At 46.0% G+C, this 24,337-nt stretch overlaps 1 protein-coding gene across 1 annotated transcript in view; it reads right to left on the reverse strand.

The window, feature by feature from the left end:
- Positions 1 to 2,753: 2,753 nt before the first annotated feature.
- COL20A1 (collagen, type XX, alpha 1) overlaps positions 2,754 to 24,337 on the reverse strand; it is a gene marked incomplete at its 3' end in the record, with an annotated part of 42,704 nt that continues 21,120 nt past the window's right edge. Inside the window, 18 exon segments of the mRNA XM_010076302.1 lie at positions 2,754 to 2,909; positions 3,678 to 3,755; positions 4,673 to 4,861; positions 5,434 to 5,500; positions 7,601 to 7,636; positions 8,304 to 8,375; positions 9,866 to 9,919; positions 10,244 to 10,306; positions 10,637 to 10,690; positions 11,203 to 11,298; positions 12,192 to 12,245; positions 14,421 to 14,507; positions 15,125 to 15,202; positions 17,231 to 17,389; positions 18,142 to 18,251; positions 18,629 to 18,771; positions 20,469 to 20,607; positions 22,465 to 22,503. Of these exon segments, the coding sequence (XP_010074604.1) occupies positions 2,754 to 2,909; positions 3,678 to 3,755; positions 4,673 to 4,861; positions 5,434 to 5,500; positions 7,601 to 7,636; positions 8,304 to 8,375; positions 9,866 to 9,919; positions 10,244 to 10,306; positions 10,637 to 10,690; positions 11,203 to 11,298; positions 12,192 to 12,245; positions 14,421 to 14,507; positions 15,125 to 15,202; positions 17,231 to 17,389; positions 18,142 to 18,251; positions 18,629 to 18,771; positions 20,469 to 20,607; positions 22,465 to 22,503 (1,674 nt within the window).

Raw genomic sequence — 24,337 nt, forward strand, 5'->3', positions numbered from 1 at the left:
TATATATATATATAAATAATTTGGACTGGGCAGGGTCTCCCGAGCCTCCCTGCACCTCTGATGTGTTTCTCCAACTACTGAAATCTTTTCTTTCTGCTGTGTAATTGCATGCAATGTTCGTTGCTGGATTAGGATACCCTCAGTGCCCAAAATCTCTCAGCAGAAATGCTCCTTGACTTCAAGGAACTGGGTTTCAAAGCACGTGCACATCTGCTCTGTGATAGCCAGTGGACCAAATATCCATGATTTCAAGTGACTAAAACCACTCATGGGACAAAGTTTAGGAACACAAATGGAGAAGCTGTTTGTGCAGATTGTCTGTCTCCTGATCAACAGTCCTTCTGGGACCCAAGTTTGTTAAAGTCTGACCCTTCGTGGTTTTATAGCCAGTGCTATACGCAGAACCACTCTGAATGCAGCTTATTGCAGGTTCGGTGGCTTCATTTTCAGAATGCTTTAATTTTTCAGAAAATAATGAAAACACCGATCAAAAGCTCTTTGACCTGTATAAATGGAAACATCCACAACTCCACAACACAAATGCATCTCGTCCAAACACCTTGTTCCCAATGCGCCGTGTCCTTCAGCTCCTCTGACCTCTCCTTTTTCTTCTGGCTGGAGCTTTGCTGTGGCGACACCTCATCTAAGCTAGAAAGATTTCTGTTTTATATGTCAAGGCAACTTTGGAAAGCAGGAAAGAGAACAGAAATGTTACTTCCATCAGTATGAGGTTTCTATGCATTTTCCTACATTTTCCAAAGGGAATGGATGTCATACTGAAAACATCAATTCTGGGGAATTTCTAGAGAATGAACACACATTAAGCCAAGGACTACTTTAAGTACTTACAGGATGAAGTAATCGTATTTTTATGTGACTTTTATTGTAGAGTGACTCCCATACAAGTCTGATACGTTCAAGTGTTCCTTTAGCAAAATTTTTTTCATTCTATAGGATTTTTCCATAACAACAAGAAGAAATAATATTTGGATTCTGTGCCTAAGCAACCGAATTTTCTTAAGGTAGACCTTATTCTCTTTGGTATTTATGTGACAGTGTAGTTTCTAAATGTGGGTGTGTTTGCTGTTTTCAAAGGTTGGCTATAGCTGTATGAATCCCCGCTACCAGCCTGCATGCAGCTGCAGAAACTGTACTTCCCAGATTAAGTGCACGGGAGTATGCATGATGCTCCATTATTTTCCTCTTAGCATCTTTGAAAAAATCACTGCTGATACTTTTTGCTTCATTCCACTTTTGTAAAAACAAAATGTTTTGTTGCTCCAGGTTTAAATCAGTTCAGGAACAATTTGTTTCTGAAGCAGGGGCAGTTTACCAGCAGTGTAACCAAGCCCTGCCTGAAGCAGTGATTGCAGAGGAGGGGGAACATTTTTATCAGGATCTGTAGGGTTTGTTGTGGATATGTATTAGTCTGTGGCTGACTCAGGGAAGTGACAATTACCTTCATGTCACAAAGATAAAAGTCAGACTCGGAGCTATTCAATATACCACCTGATAAAATGCAAAGCAGCTGCTCAGAGGGCAGGAGGGAGAGATGGAAAAGGGCAGTGGATTCATCTCCAGCTCCTCTCAGCACAGGCTGTGCTCTCTCTGATCTAAGCTTTTGCTTGACAGTCACCAAACCCCAGCGAATGAGGCTGAACGCTGGGGTTTGTCACATCCTGGGAAGGTTATCACGCTGTCTGCGGTGCTTGTGTTCATAACACCCCTGCGAGGAAGCCACCAGCCTCTTGCCAAAAGCAGAAACAGCCGAAGTGGTGCTAGACTTTGTTACCTTGTCAACCAACAGCAGATGCAGTTTTGCTCCAGTGGGTTTGCATCTTTGAGCATGAGGAGCTGTTTTTCTCTGTGCTAGGGATCCAAAATAACAAGTGACAGAAAGAAACCACAAGCAGACAAATGGGTAAAAATTATCTGTTATTTCTGAGCATTTCAATACATTATTTCTTTTTTTTTTATGAGTCTGTCAGCCTGCCCCTCTGACCGTGTCTTTGTCGTGCTGTGGGATGTGCAATTGAACGCTGCAGTTGTGTGGTGCTGAAATCCAGAGAATGCAGGCTGGTTGGGTGGCTTTAGTGTTTGATTGGCTTGTCCATAGAGAAGTGACGGGACATTAAACAAACACAAACAGCACATTTGCTGTTGAGGTTGCTGCTTCTCTTGGAGCTGGTGGAGCATTCACCCAGAGATTCCCAGGGCAAAGCGATGTCTTCAGCTGCCTCTGCACCAGCCCTCAGGGGATGAAATCTGTGTGTGGGAAGGAGACAAAGCCACTGAGCAACCAAACAAACCAGTGTCAAGTACCGAGCAGAGATAGTGTAGGATTAATTCTTTTCCCTTGTAAATCCTTTGATCAGTGCCAGTGATCTTCTTTATTTCTCAGGACTTTTTATAATTGAGCCTCCACGAAATTTATGTGCAGGAACTGGGATATTAGTCCTCTCAATCCCCCGTGGAAACATTGCTGGGGACACTGAGAACCCCTTGATCACTCCACCTGCTCAACCACTGCTGCAGGTATGTGTTAATCTGTGAAGGGTGGCTGAGGAGCAGTCAATTAAACTGCCTTTTGTCTGTATGAATTGCACGTGAATCATCCCAATTGCTTTGCAAAGGAGGCTCTTGCAGGACTGACAAAGCCTGAAGGATGGACAGAGGTCTCTGCCCAGCTTAAGAGAAGTAACCACAGACCAGTTCTAAAATCATAACTTTGCACCGAGGTAGTCAGGACTTACCTCTTCTACCTGCCTCGTAACATCCAGAGATATCACAACCACCTGGATATCCAGCCTGCCCAGGCTGCCCTCTGACACCAGGAAAACCTTGAGGACCAGCATTCCCAGGAAAACCCTTTGGACCTGGTTTCCCCAGCACAACTTCTCCTGGTGGGCCTGAAGAAGGAGAAGCACCGTAAATCACAGCATCTCCACTTTATCTGCTTCAGTGGAACACCTCTTCTATATTTGCTCCATCCATCATGGTGTTATTTTAGTGGAAGAACTGGACCTGCCAGTCAGAAAATGTCTTCTGAATCCCAGTAACTAGAGATCTTATTCTCAAACCTAAGGGTACCCAGGTTGGCTAAAAATGGAGCCTGGTTATAAGAATCCAATATTCAACTATGTGTCAATGCAGAAAATCACCTTTACCCCAGGATCTGTCTCAGAGTCATTGTTTTTTGTGTCTTTACATCTCCACTATAAAAATGTAAATACAGAAGAATATGTTTGACTGCATTCCCTTGATAGTGCCTGGTTGTGATGTCAGTCACAAACCTCCCACTGATTTCAAGTAACAGGGATCAGGATGGAGGAGCACGCCAAATCCTAACAGATTACTCCAAGACCCTTATGTTTCACGAGCTGCATTTTCAAAGAGTTTCTGTCCCCTGAGCATCTGGTCTTGCATGCAAAAAAGCAGGAAAACTAAAACTCCTTGGATATGTCTCAGGTCCTTAAAATACATCATTACCTGGGAATGGGTACCAGGGTGCCTAGAGCATCCTCCTGTGTTCTGGCAGAGAGGAACCCTCTGGGTCCTGCTGGCAGTGCTGCGGTGGGAGGGTTGGTCTGCCCCACCACAGGGGTCCCAAGGCTTTGAATCTGGCAGTTGGTGAGCTCTGAACTGGGCTGATCCAAGGAGGCTGTTATTCACCTTACCTGTTCTGCCTCTGGGTCCTTGGATCCCTTCCTCGCTGTCTCCGGGCATTCCTTTTTCTCCTTTGGGCCCTGGGGCACCTAATCACAGAGAAGATATAAGCATCACTTCACCGCATTTTGCATTTCATCCTGAATTAATGCTCCTGCCAGCATTGATTTGCAGCTAATATGGGTGAAAATGGAAATTTTTCACAGAGAAATTCATAGCGCTGGTGTTAGTGCACTGGCCTGAGCACAAGGACCGCTCCCATGCTCTTCACATGGGTCACAGACCACAAAGCTGAACCGTCTCTTCGACCAGGTGCTGGTGAGTCAGGATTGCTGGTTTTTGCATGGAACTGCTCAAGAAACCAGTACATCTCAATGAAATAGGTGCATTTTGACAAAATACCATTTTTCATATTTTTAAGATGAAAATATTTTGATCAGCCATATCCTTAAGATTGTTGGTGAGATCTGTCTTGTCCCATCTCCTCGCTCGACAGGCTGGAAGCATCTGCAGGTTGTTACTTTCCTTTGCTCTTAAGGGACACTTTTATAAGCTCTGCAGATACCAGCTGAAGCGGAACAGTGCCAGAGCAAGGAGTTAAACAGAAGGTGTCCAGTTACTTAGAGGCGTAAGGACACCGCTGAAACCAATGTTTTTAGTTTTATTTTGACAGACAATTACTTGAGCCACTGACAAACGTGTTTCTTCTGCTTTTCTGTATAGAAAGCCTCCCGCCCTCTAAAATCAAACTCTCTATCCCTCAAAATCTACAAACTGGCCTTTCTCTGAAAGCAGAGCTTGCAAAAGAGTGGGCTCCGTCTGTCTTCTCCCTAGTCTTTGAGTTATCTAACTTGTGTTTCTCTTCCTAGAAGAGAGAATTGCAAGAGGAAAAGAGTAATCAGGTGAGATAATATCATGTGTTATCTTTACAGTACTGGTTGACACTCTAAAATGTTTAGTTAAAGCGTCAAAGTTAAAGAATGCTTACAAACACTTCTGTCCATACCTCTTTCTCCAGGATACCCATCTTTTCCTGGCTGTCCAGGGATGCCATTTTCTCCTCTTTCTCCATTGCTCCCAGGGGGACCTGGAGGACCCGGTGGTCCTGGTTCTCCTGGTTTTAACTTTTCTTCCCAAACAGGAACTGGCTTCCTTGCATGTTCATGAATGAACGAGTCAAATTTCAACACATGAGCTGAGAAGGGAAGACAGAAAATGAGTGTTTTCTTGGCTGGGAAATTCAGAAAAGAGACAAAAGCAGAGGATGTTGTCTAAAAAGGTACTTAAAGCTATCAGCTCGTGCTAAAAGCTGCCAGTGCAAACTGGGAAAGCCAGAAGCTGAAGATGGGAGCTGAGTCATGACTTTGCTGCCTGACCTTGGGTAATCCGCTGCTTCTCTTTGTGCATCACAGCACAGGAGCTTTACCAAAAATGCCTTGTCTCCAGAGAGCAAAAGAATAACCAAAAGAATTATTTATTTCAAATTAGTTTCAAGCTTTTCCGTTTAAGAAACAAAGGAGTCTTTGCAAAGCGCCGAAGGGTTTTTCCAAAGAAGTGTTTCACATGGCTCTGTGCTCATGCCACCCAATAAAACCAGCGTAGGACCGAGAGCCTGTGACGGGACATTTGCTATGCAGGGTGCTCAGCACAGCGCAGGATGGAGAAGCTCCCTGGGTCACTACAGCTTCTTGCTGTCCCCCCTCTGGTTTTGTTCATCACTGCTCGAGTGCTGTGAACACAGGTGGGAGCAGAGCTGGTCATACTCACTTTGAATCATCCGCTCACAAGCCTGGCTAACGAGCTGGTAAATTGTGGCTAACGACTGTGGTTCTCCCTAAAGCAAAACATTTTTTATGAAAAAAAAAAAAAAAAGAAAGAAGGATTAATATCTTTTTAAAAAGATTGATATCATAATGCATGATAGCTTTCTGCCCATCCTTTTTGTCAGCTTGAGTTTCAGAGATTAACTACCGTGAAATGCAGCTTTATTTATTTATCACAAAGCTCTGGAACCATAAAACTGAACTTGGGAAACATCAAGAATTGCTTTTTTCCTGCACATCAAAAAGCCCAGACCGAATCTCAATAATTACCAAAGCTACCAAAAAAGAGAGAGTAAATTTCACTCCCAAATTTTATCAGAAAAGATGCTAAGTCTATAACACAATGTTCTGTGATATGTAAAAGATTTAATATGATCAGATATTACAACGTCCTATCTTTGTGTAAATCTTTTATGAATATTTATTATTACCGTTACTGTATTCTGAATAAATAATATGAGGGGTCCTTCAGAAAGTTTTAGTAAACGAGGGAAAAGTGATAAAAATGCAAAGCATTGCTTAAAAGTAAATTCTGACTCTGTCTGTGAAAATTCCTAATACCCTGCGTACTTACAAAAACATTTATAAAATACACATCTCTGGCTGGATCACTGTGCAGATGATTATCCAGACTTAACAAAAAGCTTAACACAACACCCAAGGGACGGGAAAGAGGAAAGTTCCACTGCAGAAAAAATGTATAGAAAAGAAAAAGCTGGTGGGAATGGAAGGAGAATGTTAAAAATTATCATATTGAGGCAAGAAATGTGTAGATGTGGTGCTTAGGGACATGGTTTAGTGAGTTAGGTGGTGTTGGGTTGGACTTGATGATCCTTGAGGTCTTTTCCAGCCTTAATGATTCTATGATTCTATGATTAACGTGAGCCAAAAGCACCTCACCCCTGCCTGAAGCCTAATTCACGTAAGTCAGTCTTGGCGATGAGACTCAGACTCTTAGAAAGACGCCGGGTTTCTTTTGAACCAAAAGCCAGGATGAGCATCCTGGTTTGGGCTGGGACAGAGTGAACGCTCCTCCCAGCAGCTGGTGTGAGGCTGTTGGGGTTTGTGCTGGGGACAAGCTGATCACACACTGATGGGCAGAGCTGCTGCCAGGACAGTCGAGGACTTTCCAGCTTCTCTGCTGTGCCCGTGTCTGCAGGGGCAGGAGGAGCTGGGAGGGAGCACAGCCCCAGTGACCAGCCCAGGATTCGACCTTGGGTTTAGGATTGAGACCCAAACTGGCCGATGGTCTGTTCCATCCGCTGCCCGGCACGGCCAGGAGAGAGGTGAGGCTCTGTCTGGAAGTTCTCTCTCTTGTTCTGGGTTGTCTCCCTCTGGGTTGCCCCTCTCTCAGGGTTATCTTGGACACTCAGGCTCTTATCTCCATTCTGGGATTGTGGTTTCAGGACTCTCCCTGCTCCAGGATCGTTAGCTGGGAATGGGCTGAGCCTTGGTCATGGGGTGGTGAGCAGTGTCACTGTGTGTCACTCATTTGTATACTTGTATATTTTACTATTATTATCATCATCATTATTATTTCCAATATTAGTGTAGTTTAGTTGTTAAATTGTTCTTATCTCATCCCACGAGTCTCTGTTCCCTTCACCCCTCTCATTCTGTTCCCAATCCAGGGGATGGAGGAGGGTGAGCGAGCGGTGTTGTGTTTTGCTGCCAGCCAGGGTAAAACTACAACAATGAGAAAAACTTCCTCTCACAACAAAATAACCTTCAAAAGCAGCGTGCATCTCCCAACCTCAAAGGCTCTGTGCTGGGACACGCCAGCGGATTACTACGAACGAGTCCTCTCTTATGCAATACATTAAAAAAGAACAACTCAGTGAAGCCAAGTGGGTTTGGTTTTTCCTTCTCAGCAAAGAATGGATTTGCAGTTGGCATTTCTCCTTCATTACTACGATTGATACTAAGGAGCTCCTGACTGCTGCAGGATTATTTATATCCCGCCAGCACAGCCCGTGCAGGTGAATAGAAAGGCTCCACACTAGAAAGGTTTGGTTTATATGTGTTAGCATAGCTTGCGAAGCAGGTCACCACATCCACTCTTTTGAGTGTAGGATATGGTGAGAGTGTTGCCCAACACCAGAAAAACTCACTTTCTCTCCTCTTTCTCCTTTTGGACCTGGCAACCCCTATAAGGAAAGAAAAAAAAAATAAAAGTCTAGGGAAAGGAAGAGCAGAAGGAAACAAACAAACAAATCAATGGGCATGTGGGTTACATTAATGGGACACGGAACACAAAGTTTTTCTTGACCTCATGACAGTGACTAGAAAAGCTTCAAGCTCACAGGAATATTTTGGTTTCTTTTTTAAGAAAAAGAACAATAAAGCAGCAGCTGGAGCAGTGCCATAAAACATCATCAACAGGGATGCAGTAATTCCTCAGATATGATCTTAGACCAGATTTCCCACCATAGCAGGCGGGTTTTAACATCTGAGAAGAAGAAATAAGTGGGACATCTACATCTGTGGTTGTCCCTACAAGCCCAGTGCTGGCTGCTCCAGCTCAGGACAGACTCTGTTGCTTTATTCTAGAATCTCACACCAGAAATTTGTCTGGAGGTTGGATTTTGTGTAGCTTGTGCATCTGCAGAGAGCGAGGGGAGGTGGGATTTGTGAAATGCTTTATCAGCAGTTAAGTAACCTGGGCTTTGCATATCCAGGCATCTTCTTAAGAAGGATGAGTGTGAATTAAAACTATCCTTTAGACTCTGAGGGAGGGCTGCTGTGGGAACAGCTTGTTTCCACTCGATTATTTCATGCCTTGGCCTTCTTTGAGACCCAAAAGCCCACGCTTACTGTTGGTCCAACGTCGCCCGGAGGTCCCTTCTCTCCACTGCTGCCTCGGGAGCCTGTCACTCCTTGGAAACCCTGCGGACATTAATTAGAAGACACAGATGAAAGTCCAGTTAGTTCCTAACTTTCTTCTTTTTCTGTTCAAGGTTGACATCCCCCTACAGCTCCAGGAGCACCAGCAGTTTGAGTTGAGAGGACTGCAGCAAGGGCCTTGTAGCCTTAAGGTTTATGTCAGTACCTCGTCCAGCCACGAGTCCAGTGTTAAGAGTATATTGTGCATGAGTCACATTCACATCATTTCCTATTACTGTCTCAATTACTGTCAAGCCAGCAAAGCTGAGTTTTGCCAACAAACTGCAATGTGTTTTTTACCCTATAGGCTTTAGATCCTTAATTATATATTGAAATTTAGACATAGCCTAGAGCATAACCCTTTTCTTCAGCCTCTTAATACCCTGCTGTTGTTTTCTTTTTCCTTTAAGACCTGTGTTTGCCTCTAATACTTTGCAACAGAGTGGGAAGTGCCTTCTTTGGCCATCTCCTCCTTGTGAAATGTCTGTGCCCTTTGGAGCCATAAAGGGAAGAAAAAAAATCAACCAAAACAAAAGACAAAAACAACCAGTAGAAATACTTTCTTTTATAATTTTCCACTTGTTACATTTAAGCTGAATAAAGATTAGCAACTCTTCTGATCAGTGAAAATGAAAGAAGTCTTCAAGGCAGCACCAGAAGAGATTTCAGAGCCTGCTCTGAAGGCTACGGTGCTTTCCTCGTATTTGGAAAGCTGAGGTTCAGCCCTGCTGGCTCCACATCTTCCCAGGATAAGCAAGTCAGAGTTATGAGCCAAATTCAACCTTAGCTCCCCTAAACACCTCCTTCAGCACAACTCCTGTGGGGTCTAACGCAAAGACAGCAGTGAGCAATCTCCGTCGTACACTCTCCAGGACTGCCAAATTCCTCATACTTCAGCAGTGAGAATCAGGAGCTATCAGGTCCACCACCCATCATCTAAACCCAAATTTGATTCCGTTTCCCACGCACAGTGGAGTGCATCTGTTTCACAGAACTTGGGAGGGCTGTGGTGCCTTCAAATTGGAAGATGGATGGAAATTAACAGATCTTAAGGTTCTGCTATCCCGGGCACACCCGAGTGCACGTACACCTATCTACATATGGCCCTGGCAGCAGATGTTGGAATTGGCGTGGGGGGAAACCTTTCACACCTGCCTGCATCCTGCAGCTTTGTCTGACTTCAGTCTAACAAGCCCATATGCCTCGAACTCAACCAACAGTCAAAAACCAGCAGCACCAGGGAAGCAAAAATAGCAAACCAGGCATGTCCTTGCGGGGTCAAGGCTTGCCCAGAAGTTGCCTGCAGGAGGGGAAGCCAAGTTTTTTCTTCTCACACTGAGAGTGCCAGGCAAAGTGGACACCTGCACGATGTGTCGGGGATTCCTCATGATACCTTGAGAAGGGGGATTGCCCTGACACCTCTGGTTAGCAGAAACCATAAGCCCCCATTGAGGCAGAGATTTTGCTATGCATCACCCATGGTGAGTACTCACCCTTGGTCCAGGAGGTCCTGGAGGCCCAGCTGTGCCTTCGAGTCCCCTCACCCCCTGCAAAGCCAAATCCAGGCATTTATTAATGAGAGGATTCAAAGAGACCTGGTAAGCAGTGAGATGGTTTTTCCAAGTGCTTCTCTTAACTTGAGGTTGCAAGGAATGGGTAAAAAATGCATCTGTCAAGCAGGGAAGAAGGGTGGCACCTGGTCAAATTTGGACAAACTTGAGATGACCCTATTTTTTTTCCCCCCAATCCCTCTGGCTTTGTGGAAAGCCCATTCACTCATGCACTGAGTGCATCAGGAGACCTGGGTGTTTCGGGTCTCTGCTGGGATTTTAGGCACCCATGCATGCAAACCCAGAGGTGAGGTATCTTACCTTTGCACCTTGAAGACCATCCCTGCCTGGAGCTCCTTGCACACCAGGAAAAAATCAGAAGTGCTGGGTAAAGTTGGCATCTGACTATCATTGCCCTGCTTCATCTTGTAACAGGGGATGTAGGAAGAAGAAGAAACAGTCACTCATTAAACAGAGCAACCACCATTACCCCACCTTTAGTTACATTATATCTAGCTTCCAGATAGGTCTAGCTTTTTTGCATCAGCTGACTCAGTTTCCCTTGGGAAAGTGATGACACTCCAAAATGAAAGATAGTTTCCAAGCACACAACAGTAACAACTCCATGGCTTTTCAATCTTGCTTAAAGTAGTTAGTGGGAAAAATGGGCAAATCTTGGAGTCAACTAAAAGGAGGAATGGTGTCTGCCATTACCTGCATGCCAGGACTTCCAGTGTCTCCTTTCTCTCCTTTAATTCCTGGTGGTCCCTTGGATTAAACCAGAAGCACATAGTTAGGCATGCTGCAGCATCCTTTAAGGCAAACAGTATCCCGCTGCTCCACACCCGCATCCCGCTGCTCCACACCCGCATCCCAGGTTGCTGCAGCTCTCTGCGGTACTGCAGGGTATTTACAGCCACAGCATGTGTGTGGGGACTCTGCCATCCCCGACATGCACACAGCAGCCAGCATCTCTGCTTCATGCCAAGCAATAATGCCCAGACAAAGAAAAATGCCGGAATACTCCACTGAGCTGTTTTCATTAAAGACACATCAGGGAGAGTCTGGACAAAAGCAGTCTTTTGCCAGAATGACTAAGTGCAGGGTCTCATCAGCATGAAAAAATGATCATCGTCTCTCTTGTGCAGCTGGCCAGCTGTTAGCGAGGATGATGTAAATACACAGATCACGTTTTGGAGACTACTGAGACACCCATTTCTGAGACATGTTCTAACTGCAAAGTGTAAGTAACAGAAAAGGCAGCGGGAGAGATGACATACCACAGGACCCTGAACCGTGATGCCTTGGGAGCCTGGCGAGCCTTGCTGGCCACTCGGACCCTCTGGCCCCACTTGTCCAGGTGGGCCTGGTTCACCCTAAAGCCAAAGACATGAAATCAAACATAAGGAAGAAAAGCAATTAGTGCCTGCTCTCCACATGGGCTGCATGGACTGCCTGCAGGATTCAGGATGAAGTCAGGAGAGGGAGGGGATCTCCAGTAACTTCAGCTGCTTTTGCCTTTCAGGTCCAAGGCTTTGGTGCATCTTTCTGCAAAGCTGCAGATGGTGCTTTGCAAAGCACAATTCACCTTCCCAAGCAGCAGGTCAGCCCAGTTATTCAAGGTGGCCAGAGAGCAAATGAGATCTGCATCCATTCTCATTCCCTCCCCAAAATCTATCCCCCGTAACCATGCTGCTTTCCCAGATATTGCCCCAAAGAAAGGGATCAACGGGCTGGTCCGGCTCTGCCCCATGTTGATCAGTGCAGCAGTGAACACTTGCACGAGGTCTTGCTCCAGTCCCTAGGATTTGGGGATTCAGACCCAGCTTTGTCTGGGTCTTGGTCTGCTTCGCTCCTCACGCTGCCCTGCCCCAGGGCAGTACCAGGCTGTCTAGTCTGGAGGCTTGGCAGCCAGAACCAGCACAGCACAACGACTGACTGTTTTGCAGCAAGGCTGCTTTCTGAGAACGTTGCTGACCGCATGCATTGCATTAATTCAGTGCAATCAGGCTCATCATCTCAATTTCCAAAGCCCCAACTGAGCATTTAATGAATATTGTGTTCCCATCCTCCTCAATGCATCTCTTCTTAAGGCTCTGTTTGCACTCTGCCTGGTGCAGCGAGACAGTCCCCAGTCTCAGGAGTCCAGCTCAGACCAGGAATGAACACATCCAGCCGCACTGACTGAGGATTCTGCACTCCTGCATCATGCCTCCGACACATCCCAGTGCAAACAAAGCCAGCGGCAGTGCTGGGTGTCAGGACTCACCTTGGGTCCCGGCTCCCCCTGCTCCCCTTGGGGTCCTCTCCTCCCAGGGCTGCCCTGCCAGGAGGACACAAAGCTGCTGTTATAAATATCATAAACTTTATTGCAGTGTCAGCAGGAGCTCAGGGGATGGAAGTCGGTGCACTTTGCTGTGCACAGTGAGAGATATTCCCTGCCCCAGAGTGCTTGGGGCAAATGCAGACAAAAAGAAAATCCATCAAGTCATCCAGCAAATGTGGAAAAGAGGAGAAGAGAGGAGAGCACAGCCCCTCCGGGGCAGGCGGTGGGCACACTGCAATCATCACCAGCCAGGAGAGAGGAACTTCCAACATGTTCAACCTCCTCCCTCCAACTCCCCCAGCAAGTCCATGCCGAGACGAATGGAGGAAGGGTCACGTATGAACACAGGAACACATTTGAGAAGAAAAAAGAAGAGGTGCTTGTGTCTACAGCCCTTTGGGACTATGTTGGTTTTTATATCACCCCGAGAAACAGACACACTCTGAGATGAGGGACAGCAACCGGCTCTGGGGAGACCTGGCTGAGCTCTGCATCTGCATCACTGCTGGACGGAGAGCAGAAACCAGTCTTCTGGCATGAACCAATATCATGGGAACTTTTGACATCTTAATCTGAAAGTTTCTATTCTTAACTCTAAAAAAACCCCCAATAGATTTGGATTAAGAAGTACAGGCAGGGAGCTTTGGGAAAGGTGCTTTCAGAAGCTCCCAGAAGTTAATTTCAGAAGTCAGCTGGACCTGGTCAAACACACTCATTAAGGACAGTAATAAACACAAGGTGGGACATGGTCTCGCCAAATGGAGCTTTAAAAATAGCAACGAGTGCTTTTGTAACTGCAGCAAATCACCAAGGGTTTCGTGGTGTGAGGATAAGGTGATGTGTCAAAATCATATTTTCTCTAATGCTTAGAAGAGTCTAGCTCTTTAAAGAGTTGTACTGTGGAGATGTTTAAACCACAGGGCAATGCAAGCTGGTAATTATGCACTTAGGATATTGAAGCAAACTGTGACAGTGGAGTGTGCTGTGTAATTAAACTTCCACCAGAAGGAGCATGTAATTACTCTGCAACCAGTCGCTGTTCCTGGCAAAGCGTGGAACTGAATTCACAGTTAAGCCATAGCCATGCAGGGGGTGATCCGAAACCTTCACTTGAGCAAGGAGCCCAATTGTTTTTTAATGGTTATTTTCCAGGAGAAAAGCACCCAGAGTGGCTGGAATGGGGTGCTCTGGCCAGATTGTCAGGTTTCTGCTGCCTTGTGCAAATAAAATGTTTTTCCCAAACTTCCAAAATGTAAACTTTTTGATAGCTGCTTCCTAGTGTTTAACTTGAATATTTCCTCCTGCAATTCAAACCCATGGTGACTCTCCTGCATCCATAATGGACAGGGCAGAATATTGTATTTGCCCTTTTATGCCTGAGCATATTACATACTTGATGACCGTCATCGCTTCCCTCTCATTTCCTTCAGGGTTTCCTTGCAGTCACACTCACTGTAAAGAGAGATGGCTTTGGGGACAGACAGAATTGTGGTCTCCCTTTCTCCTTACACTACCCACCCACACAGACATTTATAAGGCTCCCACTTAACACACAAACCAGATAGGAAGGTTTCGTGTTGTTTTTTTTTTTTCATGTACAAAGAGTTTCAGAGCCTCTGATCCATGAAATCTCTGCAGGCACCAAGGGTGACTCGTCTTCCTCTCCTAAGAGGATTAACGTGGCACCAGGAACTGCTCAGGCTGATCCCAGCTGCAGCTGTTGCTTTGCCAGCTCCCCACCTTCCCATCGCATCAGCATCTGAAACCCCAAGGACACGTCCCAGCCTTGCCCTGGCACAAGGAGGACATCAACAATCCCTGAGTTGGGACAAGAGAAAACAGCCTCCAGTTGCACCAGGGGAGGTTTAGATTGGATATAGGAAAAATTTCATCACCAAAAGGGTTGTCGAGCATCACACCCAGGGGAATGGTGGAGTCACCATCCCTGGAGGGATTTAAAAGATGTGTAGATGTGGCACTTAGGGACATGGCAGCATTAGGTTAACGGTGGGAGTTGATGATCATAAGGGTCTTTTCCAACTGACATGATTCTATGATTCTAAAACCTCATGAAGCCCCAGGAGCGTTATCCTCATGCCTGGCATGAACACAAAGTGACACCAGTGCATGCAACACGCTGCTTTCAAGGAAGCTGTGGGAGGGTGAACTTACCGGGGGCCCTGGGGGTCCTGGCAAGCCCGGGCGGCCAGAGGTACACGAGCAGGCAGGAGCTAGGGTAGGGCAGGTCTCCTCGTCCCTCTGAAACAAAGGCAAGCCAAGGTGGTATAAGCAGCTGTGTAGCAAGAGGGGGATGGATCACAGGTGACATTGTCAGTGGTTCAAAATTCACTTGGGGAAAAGCAGAAATTTTTTCTACCCCCCTGGGAGATTTTTGTGAACAACCGAGTGCTCTATTTTTCTGTCAAATAACAAGTTTAGACACAAAAACATGAACCAGCCCTGCCTGAAATATCCATAACACATACTGGAAGATAATTTTCTCCTTGCTAAGTATATGTACACCCCACAAAGCAGCTTTCTGGGTTGAGAAGAAAACTCGAAAGGAAGAGCAGGGGGATGCTGTGACTCAGGGCTGAGGCGGCAGCAAAGCCGTCGGACTGTCAGGGCTGCTGTCACCGATGAGTTCATGACAGGAGGGATATGCACTGCGCCAGGATTTGGAGATTTCTTTCCTTTAGAAGCAAAGAGTTTTTTGTTCACTTCACCAAGAAACGCACAGATGTTACTCTCAAAAGAAGAGGAAAATAAATAGTTTTCCTCTTGAGTCTATCAAAATAATTTGTGGTGTCACTTCAGTGCCAGTTCCATCATCCCCAGCTCCGTGTCAATTAGCAGACCGGTTCCTCTTGGCTTACCAGTGCAGGGAGATCACAGCATCTGTCTTCCTCTGCCCCCACGCTGCTGCACACGATCTGCAAAGACTGCAGCTGGAACTGCGGAAAAAAGAGAGTTGGGCAAGAAGGAAGCGTTGGCACACACAGTCCGTCACCAAATCTCATGACATTCAAGTGCTAAAAATAATCTTCAGTGATGATTTGACAGGACTCCTCCATGTGGTCCCAAGTCTAATTGTGCCAAAAAAACCACAGCATGAAAAGTTCTGCTGGCCAGAGTGTTTTACCAGCCCCCAGGTCTCTGTGTCTTGCTGCGCAGGTCAACCAGCAGCTTCACGCCAGCAAAAGCCTCATGTCCAATTTACAGTTCTGCAGCAGTGGGCAGGTTCTCAAGTAACTGGGCTTTAAAATCACCAAAATGGGAAAGCAAGCTTTGCTTTGCTCCCTGTAGAGGCACGGAGTTAGGAGTAAACGTGGCAGCAGCATTTCCCAGGACAGATGTGAGCCCCTCCTAAGAACCCCCCACCTGTCTTGCTCACCGCATCCTTCACAACTGACACATCTTCCCCTTATGATTCACAGAGGGGAACACACTGCACAAAGCCAAACCAAAATAATGAGGCAGAGAGTTTTTTTCTTCCCCTGACACCATCTCTCATACTTTTTTTTTTCCTTCCAGTCCATGCATTTAACAACGAGCAAGCCGTACAGCCCAGGGAGTGTGACGTGCAGCATACAGATGAGCCCCATAGATCAAGCAGCATTTAAAGGTATCTTAAATTAAATAAGATTCCACAATAACCAGTAATGAGACGCTCTGTCTTCTCAAGGGCAGCAGAGCCGTGGAAGACACAAAGCTTTGCTGGGCTTGAAAGGCGATGGGAGTGGGGAGAGCACGAAGCTGTTCATTATTTCGCTGGATGTGTCAGGCTGAGCTGCTAGCAGGGTGAATTCGGGAGGCACGAGGAAAGCACAGATTCCTGCCTTGTTGGGCACAGGCTTGTGATCAAATTGCCACAGAATTTATTTAGGAAATAAGTAAATACTGCTTGAATACCACTGCTCCCTGGTCTGTTGTACACCTGACCCCACATCTCACAGGCAATTCCAGCATCCACATCGTCCCTGACACATCCCAGACCTCTGCGGTTGTGGAGGCATATGGGACACCCTGGTTTTACTCTGCTGCTTTGAGGCAAGAGAAGTTGTAAATCACCTGATGTCCTGTTTTCCCCTTGACTCCAAGATCTAAAAGCAGAGCCAAAGAGTAACAGCTTCACATAAGGCGTGAATGACTTCCTACCGTCCCCCTGCACACTGAGGGTGGTGAACTTGCCCCGTGTTCTGCACATATTTAACACTCCTGTTTTGTGGAGCGAGCATGACAGCAGATTGCCAGGCGATGGCACACACGGGTGTTTTTTGCCCTTAGGACCATGCACTTGCTGTCACAGGGCACGACACCGAGTCCTCACTGTCCCTTACTCTTTCTCACTGTCCCTTTCTCTGTCCCTGGGGGCAGCAGGCTCTGCAGCGCTGTGCGATGCAGCAAGGACAGACCTGCAGGCTGGCACCCAGGGTTTGGGTTGGGTTTTTTTTCAAGTAGCAGCTGACAAAGAGCCTCTATACTGCAGATTATTTTCCTATCATTTGCATGCAGATAGGGAAGCTCAGACACGCTGGAAACCAAGGTGCATCCAGCCCTGCTGCCTTCAGTCACCGGCTTTTCCCTGTATCTCTGGGTGGGGGCTGATGCACACAACCTGCCCTTGCAGAAGCAATTCCCAAACCCTCCTGTCTGCTCCTCTCAGTGCAGGATCTGTGCTTCCCTGGTCCCCAGATGATGCAGCCAGCCAGAAGCACATCTGGGAGATGCTCACGCTGGTGCCTCTGATCGCAGACCTCAGCCAGAGGTAGGAGGCAAGGGGGAAACGCACCACACTGGGAAAGCTCATTAAAATCACAGGGATCAGCAGGATCAGGACATGGTCCTGCATCACAGCAGTGTGTGGAGGCATTCAGAGCGAGAACGATGCGAGATGGCATTCCTCTCCATCTGCCCCCCACCAGCCAGCTCCAAATTTCCGCCTCCCCACCCTCCAGCAGCACCCACCACTGGGGACTCACCGACGCAGACCCACTCCTGGGTCCTCTGGTCCTTGTCACTTTTCCCAGCATGATGAAGCCAGCGGTGGAGATGCTGCCGAGGGTGTTGATAGGTTTCTCTGCTATTTTCTTACAGTCCACATAGAGTTTGATCCTGTAGTGGCTCACGGCCACGTGCACCTGGGCGGCAGGTGGAAAGAGGCAGGTTGGAGCTCCACGATGAGATGGGCAGTCTCTTAAAATAATGCCTCCTGCCCAATTCCCAGAGTGCTGCCCTTACTAGTGGTGTGTTTTTAATGAGCAAAGGGATCAAGGGGGCTCAGGAATAAGTTTTGGCATGTGCTGTGTCTGCTGTGCAACACTGGGCTTTTCCCTGATGCTCCCATCACCTCTCCTTGGGAGAAGCCTTTCTGGAGTTGTAGTATTAAATAATTCAGTTTTCAGAAGTAGCTGAATAATGAAACTGCCTACAGATACTGATAGAAAGTGCTCATTGCTCATTTGGCTGGAATACTTTTGCTCTGAGGACATAGATGTCCAAAAAAAATGCTCACAAGGCTTGCTCACAAGGCTAGATTTTATTTTTCCTTCCTTCCAGCACTAAATGGCCACTGAAATCCCAAATTCTAAAAATATGTTTAATTTTTCAATTTTTCCTGTCTATTAAGAACTAAAAAACCCTCAGTTCTAGGGTTTCTGGGAGGAAAGAGAAGCAATTAATATGCAAAAATTGTATTTTGCACATAGGCTGAATCTAAACTCTTTACAATTGTAAACCTCAGCATACGAAATAGGTTTGCCAGTTCCCTAGCAATCTGGATGCAAAGCATTTGCATAATCACTCCTCACTTTGGACAATACACATTGATGGCATAATACTCTCAGACTGGAGTGAGATCGTGAGCCACATTTCTCCCTCTCTTGATAAGGACCTTATGAAAGCTCCCATAGAATATCTTCTTCACTTCCTGCTGGTCAAAGGAGACTTCCTGTAAATCAGCCTTGTAGTCATGATTGAAATAGGTCAAGGATTTCTTACTGGCTACAGGGAAAATAGGACAAATAACAGCTTAGAATTAAGAGAGAAATTGATTTCACCCACATGCTGAACAATAGTAAATAAACAGGCTTAAACATGGTGAACAACTTCATATGTTATAATGAAATAATTCTAAACAGTGGAAAAGAAAAAAAATAAAGGATATATTGCAAGTGGAATAAAAATCAAAATATGCCTTTTAATTGCATTAGGAAATATTTAAAATGCAACATTGGCAGCAACAATAAAGCTTCCCAAAAAACCCACTGCTGTATAACAAAACCATGAAAACTTCCCGAGTGAATGCCAAAATGAGTTTCTGCTGCTCACAGAAATGGATGCAAATACCTGAATTGAATGTATTCAACAAGAAACCTTACGGTCAAGGTTAACGCCAAGGAGAGGCTGGAAGTCCTCATCTGTTATCTGCCACACGGCGAAGGGCTCCCTGGGGGTCTCGGGCAGGAGGCGCAGGAGGATGCTGATGGTGTGCTCGGGTGGGATTGCAAAGAGGTGGACATCGCTGGAACGAGAGAAGCATCAGTGGCTTCAAACAGCAAGAGCCTGCAGGCAACATCCTACAGATGGTGATCATCCATCGGGTTTTCTTGGGCAGGATGGTCTGGAAAAGCTTCACCCAAGGGACCTGAACATGATAAGCCAGGAGAGAGCCTGGCCCCCATTTTGTGCACCCCTCTTGAAGCCTGTGCTGAGTGATGAGCCCCCAAGGACCTTCCCCTCATGCCGTGGGGAGCCATCGGTGTCAGTCCATCACTGCCAGACCCGCCTCGGGGAATGCCAAGACGCAGCCAGTGCAGCCTTAATGCCTTTCAAAATAGAAATAGCTCCCAAAGCATCCCTGCCAGGCTCCAAAATGCTCCCCCAAGTCTTCTCTTCAAGAAGGAGGAATGGTCACCATGTAGCATGGGGTAAATCTTTGAGCCTTGGCAGAAATCAATATAAATGCCCTTCAGGGCTAAGCACAGAGCCCACAGAAAGCCTCCCCTGGGTCCCCACATCCCAACTGCAAAATCTGGGCTCAGTGCAGGAGCTCACGACCGTGCAGCGATGCCCGTCAGCAGCTGCTGGCACGAACCAGCTCCCTCTGCGGCCGCTGCCAAAGCCCTCGGAGCACTGGGCAGGAGCAGCAGCCAGAGGGTACACGGCAGCGAGGAAGGTCAAATTGGTTATGCTTGAAATGCATCTGTAATCCGAAACAGGACACATTTGCATGGGCATATACACAGCTCATCAAGCATCTTTTCAGGACTGATTCATAAGTAATGCCAGGTTCTTATTTCTCTGGTTCTGAAGGAGTAATGTCCTTGAAAGGCATATGTACCAGCTGAGCAAAAGGATTTGCCTGTAATTTTCTGAATATTTAAACCAAAGAGTTCTCCAAATCTCCCCCACTCTGTTTACTCTAAGAAGCTTTGCTTCTTTAACTAAGATTAAACTGAGCCAGTGCCTCAGTAATTAGGCTTTAAACAAAGCAGCGCTGAATGTCAGGGGTCAGATCCTTCCTGATTTATAATTGTAAAATATGAACGAGGTCATGGGAGCTGCCTGGCCCCACTGGGACCCTGCGGAGAAGCCTTGTATGCAACAACACAGGGTCAAGTCACAACCCAGGGTCAGTGGCTATTCCCTCTCATCAATAAAGACCAAGCTGCAGAGAGCAGCTCTGAGACAAATGTTTTCTAAAGCAAAGATCTCTCTCCAAACCAGAGATGGTGCAAGAAGGGATTGAAGATGAAAATGTGACCTCAAACTGCCATCAACCAAAGTGTATGTGGTTGTGGACAGAGTGCCTAAAGGATGGTGCAGTGTCCATGCATGGCACGATCCTGATGCCCATCACAGCAGCTAACACTGCTGGGGAAAGCCATTCTGTGAAAAGGAAAAATCTCACTGTGAAAATGTTCAGCTGCATGAAAAATAGAATGGGTACCCCTATCGTGTGCCCTTAACTTCTGCGTGATGTATTCCATACTCATCTTGAGGACAGGCAGAGGTTAATTTCTTAATATATTAAGGAAAAATAGTCTGGCATTCCTTTCAGTCTACCTATGGTTTGATTTTGCTCATCATCTTTTTCATTTCATTTTGAAGGTGCCAGTGGGGCTGCATCACTCACCCACAAACCAGCGATCTTCCACAGCTAGTGGGGATGCATGAGCCCGACAATGAGCATGACACCGGTCCCAGCTCTGCTCTCACCTGGTCCTCAGCGTGAGCTGAGTGTCTCTGAACAGGGTGAAGGTGCGGGAACCGCTGAATATGAATGGTTCCATGGCTACGCCTTTAATGGAGGCATACTCCTTCTCTACTAAGCCAAAAACTTCCATCATATCAAATCCTGGAACAAAGAAAAACAGAAAAAAGAGAAGAGTGAAAAAAGTGTGATTGAAGAGTGGGTAGAATTAGCCTCTAGCCAGCATGGAGAAGGCAACAGGAGAAAACACCATGACCATGGAGATCAGCAGGGCTGTGCAAAGTCACTAGAAACCTGGAGTGTGCTCCACAAGTGGCAGCCAAGGAAAACTGTGTCTGTACGCTCTGAACACATTTGATGTAATCTCTTGGAGGAGAGTAGGCTAAAGACAGAGACTCCCACAATTGTGTTTTCAAATCTCCAGAATGGAAAACAAACAAGAAAGAACTTGAACAGTTTCTCCTTTTCAACTATCTTATCTTCAAAAGACATGGAACCAGTCCAATAATTGCTTGCAGGGAGAGATAATTATTTCTGCTCTTATATGCCAGAGTCAGAGAAATTAGGAAAGAGCTTTTAAATAGGAGTATTTCCATTTCTCTGTGTTTTCATGAGACATGCGGGGCTGACCCGCCTTACACAGTCTACAGAGATTCTCCCCTGACATCTCTGACATCTCCTCCCTGGCTCGTGCAGCTTCATCTCGCTCTCCCAGCTCATCATTAAAGCTCTGAGTCATTTTCTCACTTCAGTTTTCTGTTTGGTAAGACAAAATCTTGCAATTGGGGTTCTTTTTTATTTTATCAGAGTCTGCAGCAGGCTGGGATGAAGGAGATAGCAAATGGAAAGGCTACAATACAACTTCTTTACAACGTGGTCCTTTCAATCTGGATTCCCTCACCCCTTCACCATTTACAATCTTCTGCAGTTTCTTGCCTTGAGTTGTTATTTCGCTGGGGGGTGGTCTGGGGTGTTTGGTTTGGTTTTTTTTTTCCCCTTTTCCAACAGTTCTAGGGAGTTTGCCAAAATAAATGACCTACTTCAGAGCCATTTATCTCTGATATGGAGCTTCTGGCACTGGAATTTCCTTTAAAATGTGCAGGAAATACTGTAGTGCAAGGACTGAAAATAAAGCTTGAGTCCCAATTATAAACATATTGTGATATACTCATATGATTATCATATCATTAATCTACCATGTAGTGGTTTCAGTGAGCTGCTAAGGAAATGGGAAATGGGTTACTCCTGCCACCTTTGTCAAGAAGGAGAAGGAAAGGCTTTGTTGTGGCTTTATGATTGAATTGCTTTGGCTTCTGTATCCACAGACAGGGCAACACCACGAGAGCCTCCTGGGGGGTGATGCCCATCCCCATGAACTGCCAGGGTCAGGGTGGGAGCACAGATGAAGTGACTCAGCCGCAGAGTAACAGCGGAGCTGGGAGCTGAAGCCGGTTTCTCAGTCTCACCCCTATCACAAAGCTCTCTGGGAAGCAGGTCAAACCCTTTCTAAGCAGGACTAACTGCTTTCTGAGTAGAAAATGCGTACAGCAGCATGAAGCGAGGTTACAGCATAGGCAGGAGAGATGGGAACTTGCTGCCTTGGCAAAGTCCGTGCAGCCTGACGGCAGAGAGCTCTTTGGGTATCGGTACCTCCTCCAGGATGGAAAGGTGATCCTGGTGACAGACTGAGAATTTTCCTTAAGGAGCCTATAGGAGTTAGGAATTGAAATCCTCTTGAAAATCAACAGCCGTTTGAAGCCTGGCTCCCTTTAAGGCCAGTGAAAATCCCATCAGGAACCACAAACAGCCAGGAGCAGGAGCTGATGGAACAGCAGGAGCACAGCAATTCAGCTACTGCACAATATTCTTCTACCTGATAATGAATATTTTCCTATTTCTCAGACTTCTCCCCTTCCCCCCTGCTCACTCGTTGCATGTTTCTCAAAAGAGAAGACCAGGGAGTGTTCTCACATTCACATGGGGCTTGATATTCTACTGTACCTCGTACGGAGCCTTGAGTAGAGCTGATGGTGGGGCAGGCTGCGAGAAGAAAACAAAAGGGAAAAAATATTAGGGGAAAAAAAGACAGTAGGGGATTATGGAAGGAAAATGAACACGGTTCCTTTAGGAAGAGAAATGGGAAAACACAGCAAAACTTAATACTCTACAGCTTAATTCAGAGCCTGGCCTTTAACCTCGTTTATATATGTATGGAGAGAGAGAGAATTTATGTTTATGCAGACATAAAGGATGCTCCCCAGCTTGCCCATCACAAAAATAAAAATGCTGTCTTTCATCACCAAACACCTTCATGATTGCTTTCTTTTGACGAACTCACCTGGCACCTTACAATATGAAATACAAGGGAGCACCGTGTTCTGCTAGTTTCTCTTTAAAAGCAGACATCAAAATACTTTTTTTTTTTTTTTTTTTTAAGACAGTGCTTTTACTGCAAGATGTACCTTAATGGTGTAAAATAAAGAAAGATCTCTGCAGTTTCAAATTTTGTACTTGAAACTCAAAATACACAGAAAATAAAGAAACACCTCAACCTGAGAGTTTGGCATGTAAACTCTTCAGGGAAACACAAAGAGATTTGGCAAAGTTTTGCAGTTTGCCTTTCCGAAATTCCCTTGGGGAATTTTCTAAGATGCTACAGGACAGAAAACAAAACCAGAGGAGAAAAGAACGAGACATGAAGCTGGGACACGAGGCACCATGGATATGAGCACTCTCCATTTAAAAGGCTCAGGTATAGAGGTGTTTCAGAAAACAGCGCACGAATGCTACATTCAATTACCTGCTGCCATGTAAATCCCAGGCTGCGGATGCCAGATGGAGCTGGGACAAAGGGAATGCTTGACGCAAAATGAGAAATGTCCCTGAAAATCAAGGACACTTGACAAGAGGGGCTATTTCATAAATGGTTTTCTAGGTCATCAGTATAATAGAATCTAGCAGATCATTATATTGAGGCTTGGTTATAGCCTTGCTGTTGCTATTCTTGCATCTGTGTCATTCTGTACCTCCTCAGAAAAGCAGGGCTTCCGATTGTCCATACCTAACTCTTGTAAAAGCTGTAAAAAATGTAAAGGGGTGACTTGCCATCCCCAAGGCACCTGAGATTCCTGAGCCTATAGGAGTTTCAATACCAGTCTTCAAGCTACACATCAAGTAAAGGGCACCCAGACCTATGACTTAGATCATCATGAGACTGCTGAAGCCAGGAGTTAAAACACAAAGACCTACAAGATGCCATGACCTCTATTATTCAACCTGATGCGTAGTTTTACACATACACAGCCTAATTCCTGTAGAATTGGGTAGAAAACTATTTAAGGGATCTATGGAAATAAGTTAAGAAATCACTTCCTGAAACCTGAGCCTCAAACCATCTCTCTGAGCTGACCAGCCCCTGGTTGTGGAGCAATGTCCTGCATCCTGGATGCTCTGAGTTATGCCTACCAGCTATAGGCTGCTCTTTCCTTCCTCTTCCAGAAACCAATCAGTTTCCAAATGTGAAGCATTGCTCAGAACCAAAGCATAATGAAGAAAAAAAAAAAAAAAAAAGATAAATCCCTCCAAAGACATATAACCAGGCTAGACACTTGCCCGTTTCCTTGGTATCTGACTTTCTTGCTTGGGAGTCAGGGAGCTTTCTGACCCTTGCCCAGACCCCAGTGTCCCTCTCGCTGCCATCCCTGGCGATCCTCACCTCCTGAGGCTGGAGGTGCTTGAATTGCTCACAGCTCTCTGATCTGGCAATGCTCAGCTTAGACAAAGCATATCAGAGGCAGGGTAAGGATCCTTGACACTGGCAGTTTGCATTTCTGCTTTGAAGATTTTTTCCTAGAATTTCAGCCTAGGATTCCTG

The sequence above is a fragment of the Pterocles gutturalis genome, unplaced genomic scaffold (assembly GCF_000699245.1).
Source record: "Pterocles gutturalis isolate BGI_N339 unplaced genomic scaffold, ASM69924v1 scaffold21528, whole genome shotgun sequence".
In the NCBI taxonomy this organism is placed as follows: Eukaryota; Metazoa; Chordata; class Aves; order Pterocliformes; family Pteroclidae; genus Pterocles; species Pterocles gutturalis.